We start from the raw sequence: 8,020 nt of genomic DNA on the forward strand, positions 1-8,020 counted from the left end.
AATGAGCAGCACGTTGCACTTTATTATACTAATTTTTAATGAGCTACAAAACTGCAAATAAAATTTTTTGTAAAGATTCTGATTTTAACGAAACTTCGCAGAATTAATTTTCATGGTTTTTGCAAAAAGTCGGAAATTTGGATTTATATGGTTTTTTTTGGGACAAGAGACGTTGAGTCCTAATTTATATTTTGCACACTGTATGTGTTCCCCAATTTGAAGCACAGACATTCAAATTTGAAAATCATAACTGTTTATGGAGAAAATTACGATCATATACCAACATCACTTAAAACTGGTTCATAGGCACGCCATTTTAATGAGCTGTCAAGCCGTGGAAATGCCGAACACTGAATACGACATTGAAAGAAATACAGAACATATTGCGTAAAAAATTACCAGGACAATTGGTCAAAAATCAGGACAGTCCCGTATAATACAGGACGGATGGTCACCGTACTCATGCGTCATGTGCGAGTATGTCCATGTTCGACATGGCGTATGAGTAACATTATTTCCAGCATTTCACTTTTTAAAACGATGGATAAATACCATCGATTTTCATCGTTAGTAAACGTGATTTTTGGGAAAAGAACGTGCTTTAATACAGATGAACAAAATTACAAAAGATTTGTTATTTTTAAAATATTTTTCTGTTAAAATTAGAATTTCCTTTTATAAAAAAATTGATTTTATACAATATATTGCGAAAATTACCTGGTATGGACTAATCTACGACCCGATATTAAGTTTATGTATTTCGGCGTTTTTTGTGTCCGAAGAGTGATGTTTGCTGCCTTATAGAACCGAAATTGAACTCTTAATATGAACTTTTGAATATTTTGAAAATTTATGAAATGCATATTTTAAGGTTAAAGCTACGGAATCGCCTGCAACAAGAAATACGATAGCTCTATTAAATGCATTTTATTAATGATTATTTAGAGATAAAATTGTTTATTGCTTCAAAATCTTCGCTTCGAACCATGTTAGTAATATGTACATATGTATGTTGGGGTGGTCCTTAAATGTATTAAGCGAATTTTAACATCAGATTTCCTAAGTCGAAGATATCATTTATAAATTTTGGCCCCCTTTGGTGACGGTTAAGGCGTGGCACATAGGGGTCAAAATTCAGATTACCCTATGAAGACGTCTTAACCGTCTCCAATCGGGACCAAAATTTGTATGTGATATGTGTGACCGCGGTATTACCGATTGAAGGGGTGAAACTGAAAAAAAATCGCTCATTTGATTTTTTTAAGGACCACCCTAATGTTTGTATTTATTTCTAATTTGAAAATATACAATTTCGTATGTTAAATCACTGCGCTTCAATGCAATCTTAAAGCAAATGTTTCACTGTTGAATACGACTTATTGTGTTCAATATGGTTATAATTATTTAAATTTATTTATTTTTTCTAATTGTTGACACCACATGCCCAATACATAGCAGATAGAAGTTTTCTGAGAACTTGTTAAAGAAACTATACTCGTTAAGCATATTTCACGTTCTCTAATTGTAAAATATTTTAAATAATAAAATACATATGTACATATGATTTTCCCCCACTTTTTGCCTAGGTACATTGGAATGTTTCTATAAGACTTTTGTTTTCAAATTCACTTTTATTTTTTAGCTAATAAAATATGTATTAATTCTAGAAATACAGATTGTCTTGTAAATTGTGCCAGTTTTGTTTTTTAAGCCTTCCACTTGACTGCAACAATATTTGCAAAATTGAGGAAAACAATAGGGAAATGTGCTTGTTATTTGCTTAAAGAGAAATTGTTATTGTTTCATTGTTTTTATGATGCTGGACAGCAAAGCATGGACAAAGATGCGTGTATATATGGACATATATATTTTTGATGTACATATTTACATACATGTATATATATACACATATATATATATAAAATACATGTTTGCATGCAGCCTTGTTTCGAAACACACTGTGTAACAAACTTCAGTCAGATGAAATATTAAAAAAAAAAATATTACATATTTTCATCAAAATTTCAACTTTGTATTCTGAATTTTTGCAGGGAAATGCAGTTTTATAGCCCATACAATTTAAATCTAATTAAGTGCAAGTTTCAAACGGCTTAAAATTCGCGTAGATTTTTGAGAATTTTTTTTTTTGAGGCTACTTTTTCGGGTTTTTTAATATAACAACCGCAATTTACAAAAACTTGCGTTGATATTTGGAAATTTTATTGCTGACGGTCTCCCGCGTTTTATTCCATAAGAAATCCATACTTATATGAAAAAAAAAGTGCAAAAAACCGTCACCGAAAAAAAATCTCAAAAATCATCACGATTTTTTAGCCGTTTGAAACTTCCACTTCATTAGACTAAAATTGTATGAGCTATGAAACTACATACCAAAAAATTTTCTTAAATTTCAGAATAAAAAGTTGATGTTTTATGAAAATTTTGGTGAATTTTTCTAAATTTTGAACAAAGTTTGAAACTGTGATTTACACGGCTTTGGTTAAAGCTTAGAAAATTCAAAAAGTTGAAATTTTGATGAAAATTTGTTGAAACAAAAAAAAAATCTCTAAAATCAACGGTATTTTCTAGCCACTTGAAACTTACACTTAATTATACTTAAATTGGATGGGCTACAAAACTGTATACTAAAACTTTTTCTAAAAATTCTGAATCAAAAGTTTAAAAATTTGATGAAAATTTGTCGAATTTTTATAATTTTTATTCAAAGTTTAAAAGTCGGATTTATATGATGTTCCTTGTTTAACTACCTAGGCTTTTATAAAAAAAAAAAATACTTAACATAAAATAAACTAAACAAATCTAAGCAAAACTCTTCAAAGTAACGTGAGTCCATTATTTCTGCCGCCACTGTATATGTATGTATGGCATTGGTATTTTACGTCTACGTTTACACAAATATATGGAACTATATCAAATTATAACAAATTTGGAGTGTACTAAATATTTATTAGGCGTGTTTTTTACACGCATACGTATCTGCGCCTAAAAATTGTATGGAGCTGTAAGCGAAAAATTTTATGTTGTCGATAAAATCAAAATTACTTGTTTTGAAATGGAAATTGTAGATGATTTTTTTTTTACACGTTAATCGTAGATGTATATGCCTGTAAAAAACACGGCTATTATTAATAACAATAATGCAGCCTTTTCCACGATTTTAAATTTTGTTCCGACAGCATAAACTCGTCATAGAGTATCTGTACGAATCTTCATTACAAACGGATTCAATGAAGGCTCTATACGAATTTCGAATTTACGTCCATAGCCATTCGGATTCCGTGATTCGTAGATTTAATGAAAATCGAAGGTACGATGGATTCTGTGATTGCCCTGACATGCCAGCACCTTGAAAGAAAATATTCCGACTAAAAGTTTAATCGCTAAGTGCCACTGGGGTCGCAATATTTCTCTACATAAGAGAAGAGGAGGAAGCATTTCTCTCTAGCTGTTCCATTCCAACGTAACTTAACCGATTCAAATTTATTAATAATTTTTATTTGTTTTCACACATCTATTTTGATCTACGCGTATAGCCTCTTCATTGCCATTTTAACCAAACTAGAAAAACCCAAAACTAGAAAAAATTAGCTTTTTGCCTAAAATAAAGAGTCAAATTAAGATTTGTAACAGCGTATTTATCTGTTCATCATACGCCGTGGATAACGTTAGGGAGCACAAATTTCTCCATGCGCATAAGTTTAATTAAAAGCGTATGCGTGCAGTACAAAAAAAAATTATATTTTTTGCTATTTGTGTTGAATAGTGTGTCTACTCGGTCGGTTCACATAGATACATATGTACCCATCCATATACATAAAAGCAGTGTATCCTTGAACTCCGTCAAAAGGGAAAATCATCACACAACTACAATTTAACTATTTCATTATACATATATGAATGTACGTAGGCAAATATGTATGTGGCTATATATGTACATGTGCACATAAAAAGCGAAAAATAAGAAGGGTAAATATATTATATAGATGGTAGAGATTGTGCCGAAGCTGCTGTCCGAAAGTCACAATAAAAACAGCAAACAAAAAATTTGTGAACACTAAATTTCAAACAAAGCATATTCAAATGTCAAAAGCACACATGACTACCGAAAGACAAATATTGTTTTGTATATATGTACATATATATGAGTATGCGTGGTGAAGTTCCAAAATCAGCTGCTCAACAGACAGCTAGGTCGCGCCCATTTGGCAGCAAAGCGCCGTTAGGTATGTATGTAAATAGTACTGAAAACCAAAAATTAACAAACAGCAAACACCAAAAGATAAAACACAAATATAAGCCAAAACATGTATGTATGTATATTAAGGTGCGTCACTCTCCATAAAAAAAAAATCGGTACTGTTTTTCCATCGGATTCATAAAATCTATTATATTTTGCGTCTTTTGCAAAAATATTTCAGAAAATTGATTTTAAAGTACCTGCAAGAATATAGTTTTTTTATGTTTTATATGAACATATTTATTAGAAAGTTTTGACAAACGTTTTTTTTTCTAAAAAATCACTTCGGATGATAGAAGAGATTTAAGCTTAGAATATCTTTGCAAATCGAATATTTTTCCGAAAAATATTTTAGCGGATATCTTAAAATATAATAAATTATATAATTCCGGTGGAAAAAGTGCAACTTTTTTTTGGTGAGGCACCCTAATGGATATATGTATGTATGTGTATGTATATGACAAAACCCTAGACAATAGCCGCAAGAACAAACTCAAGCACAGCAGATAATATAAGTAAATTCGCCGAAATGGCGTTCACAACAACAGCTACTTCTACTAGTATATTAATTTGTTGTCCACAATAATTCGTTGGCAAACACAACAAAGCAATCATAGCAACAAAGCCGCAACACAAAACAGCAACAGCTGCAGCAGCATTAGCAACAAACAAAAGAAAGGGCGCAATTGCGCTGCACGAACTCACCGTAAATCTTGAAGGCATAAAAAACTTTAATGTCTCTCGGCGCCTGCTCGCTAAACACAGACAATGCATCGAGGAAATCTTCAAAGGATAAATTGCCCTGACCATCACGTGAGAAGGCTTCACAGATGCGCCGTCGAAAGGGGTTTTCGCGCAGTTCGGGCATCTTCTCGATGCATTCGCACGGCACCTTGACACTGGATGCTTGGCCCTCGGTCATTTGGCGTGGCACCAAATCGGGACGCAGCTCACGAAAACGTTTATGAACGCTAAGCGAAAAAAAGTAAAAAAAAATAATAAAGAACAAAGAAGCGGCAGGAATTAGTAACAATATACATATGTAAAGGAGGAATAAAATTTGGCGTCTGCCAGCAGCAGCAGCGCCAGCAAGCGTGGGAGGCAATGTGCTTTAAATTCTGCGCTGTTTTCTTAGTCGCATAAACATTTTTGGCAATTTTCCGATAATCCGAGACATTAAGCTCCACTCCAGTAGTTTGATGTGTGTTCGGACATTAATGTGTTGCTGGCTCGCCTTTCCAATTGATAAGGAAGCTTACCACTATAATGACAATATTTTCTGGAATGCTAGCACTCCTTCTGGCACGGAAGCGTAAATGTGCATGCAAAGCTTTGCTGCGACGCGAAGGAAGAAGAAAGGAATTTCTAACTAGGAGAAGGCTGAATATGCGAACAATAAAGCGATTTCAAAAGGTTGCAAGGCAAACAATGCAATGCCACGCGAACAATGGCGAATGTGAAAATTATGAGCGCATTTCGCTGTCAATGTTGAGGTCAGTGCGAAGCTATGCATTTAGTCTAATAGGAGGAGTGGGGGCAGATAAGCACATGCTGCATTATCTCTATTTTATTTTAAAATTTACCATCTTAAGTTTAAATTGGAAGATTCACTATTTATGGTTTATACTTTTGCATTAACGCAATTTGAGAGCATACCTGAAATTGGCCTTTGGCCTTAAGTTTCAATTGTAAGATTGTGCGTACATGCGTGGAAATCGATAAGGTTGTAAAAGAGTTCAAAGCATTAAAAAGTAAGGAGGGATCGGACGCAAAGCGCTTGATGTGAATTACTTTTCGATTTGTATGCAAATAATCGAAGATCTACATATGTATACTAGGGTGGTATTAAAAAATACCAACACATTGGGTCACTCTTTCATTTTATTATACAAAGACTTCCAAGAAAATTTCAAAATTTTAAACAAAATTAGTGGTTGAAAAAAATTTTATTTTCTTAAATTGCAAAAATTCGTTAAAATTTTTACTTTGGTCAGCGAGTTTATGAATTTAAGCCGTCAAAATAAATAATTTTGTAAAATTGAAGAAAAAAAATGTTTTTTTTTTTTTTAATCCTGGTAGGAACACCAAATTTTGGTTTAGTTTTGAAATTCTTGCGGTTGTCTTTATTTTGTACGCAGAATTGGGCCGAGCTGCTCCTCCAATTTGGAGACTGCCTATTGATGTTTTTATACAAATGGAGGGACTCACAGTTATTTGCCGCCTCCGAATGGCAAATGGGACTACGTATGAGCAGCGATGAGCCGGTAAAGCATCCCTTTGCTGTCAGTTTTCCTTTTAACCTACTGCAAGGGGAAGTCTCTGCGGGCGCAAGGTGGGAAGATTGCACCAACGTACTGGAAAATAGTCGTCTGGCATGGGTGACAAACTCTTGAAACCTTTCAAATCCCTGCGACTGAAAAGCATCATTCTTTGTAAATGGCTGTGTCGATGTGGTATACATAGGTGTCTGGCTTCCATCTACTGATGTTGCGGAGTGTTGCTTATCGCGAAGGGCGGAAATAGCTCACTTGTTTTATTTAGAAGAGATTCAGGTCAACTAGTCTGTCTTCGTTTCTGCCAAAGACACTGGAGATACAGATTGATCTGCACATAAGAAATTGGTTATTTCGAGATCGTCTATGTAAAACCCACCATGTTTACAATAAAGGAAGACTGTTAGAAATCACCCTGCGTACAATTAGAAAGCGTTTAGAGGAAGCCTTTACTCATAAAAATGTTCAAGTAGCATAGTTCCTCGACATCGAAGGGATTTTAAATAACAGCATCATACCGGAGGTGGTAGGTAAATCACTAGATAAGAACGGGGTTGTAAGAAACCTTTTTGGGGTATTCACACCTATCTGGTTATCATGTTATCTGATACACTACTTAGACAGCTAGAGCGGGTACAACGGGCAGCCTTCAGTGACCTATTGCATACCACTTCCACTCTGGTGCTTAAGGTCATACTGAACAAAATATAAGCTCTCATTAAAAAAAAAAACCTTTTTTTAAATTAGATGTTGCTCGGGAAAGGGATTGAACCCAGATTCTGCGAAGTGGGCCTAACAAACCTAGCGTGTGGTATGCTCGAATAGAGAAAAGTAGCTATAGGGAGGGATGGATGGAAGCTTGGCGAACTGTTCATCAAGTGTATCCATTAAAGAAGCAGTAGACACGCTGGTCAAGAGTGTAAATTCAATAAGGGAGGTAATCTACTCAAATAGCCAAATAGAATTCAGCATGCTAAGTCCACTGATAGTGCCCTCAAAATTGGCTAGAGATTGCCGGAACTCCCTCTCAAATGCGTCGCTGAGTGTAGGTAACCGTTGGAGGCGTCATGGACTACCGGCCATTCACTCTGAGATAGACGGGCCTCACGTCAGCTCTGTGTATGCTGGGTGAGTGGATCAGAGCCCGTCAAAAGGAGTTCCATTTGCTTACAGTCACAAGTTTCCATTGTGATGGGGTTTCTGACAGGTAGCGGGTCCGCCATGAGGCAAAAATAATATCTGACCGTTACTCAAAAATATGCATGATTGTACATGGGGCATATAGGCTGCGTTGTCGCACTTTTAGGACGAATTGTTATTAGAAAGAAGATATACGCTGTTAATCAAGAGAATGTCTAAAATGTCTCCGTAAGTATGATCCCAACACAACATACTACAAATGCCATCTGCTGACTTAGCAGAATAGCTTTTTTCCACGAGGTCACCTCAGTTCAGAATGGACGGGCATCGTAGTATGGCGTCATTTTTT

At 34.9% G+C, this 8,020-nt stretch overlaps 1 protein-coding gene across 1 annotated transcript in view; it reads right to left on the bottom strand.

Moving 5' to 3' along the window:
- The window catches only part of LOC118742489 (calcium and integrin-binding family member 2), a 16,404-nt gene extending 11,157 nt beyond the window's left edge, over positions 1-5,247 (bottom strand). Inside the window, exon 1 of the mRNA XM_036474608.1 lies at positions 4,964-5,247. Coding sequence (XP_036330501.1) covers positions 4,964-5,180 — 217 coding nt within the window. The 5' untranslated portion in view covers positions 5,181-5,247. The remainder of the gene's footprint in view (positions 1-4,963) is intronic.
- Positions 5,248-8,020: the final 2,773 nt, after the last annotated feature.

Source organism: Rhagoletis pomonella, unplaced genomic scaffold (assembly GCF_013731165.1).
Source record: "Rhagoletis pomonella isolate Grant_MI unplaced genomic scaffold, Rhpom_1.0 Rhpom_scaffold_00007, whole genome shotgun sequence".
NCBI classification, from domain to species: domain Eukaryota; kingdom Metazoa; phylum Arthropoda; class Insecta; order Diptera; family Tephritidae; genus Rhagoletis; species Rhagoletis pomonella.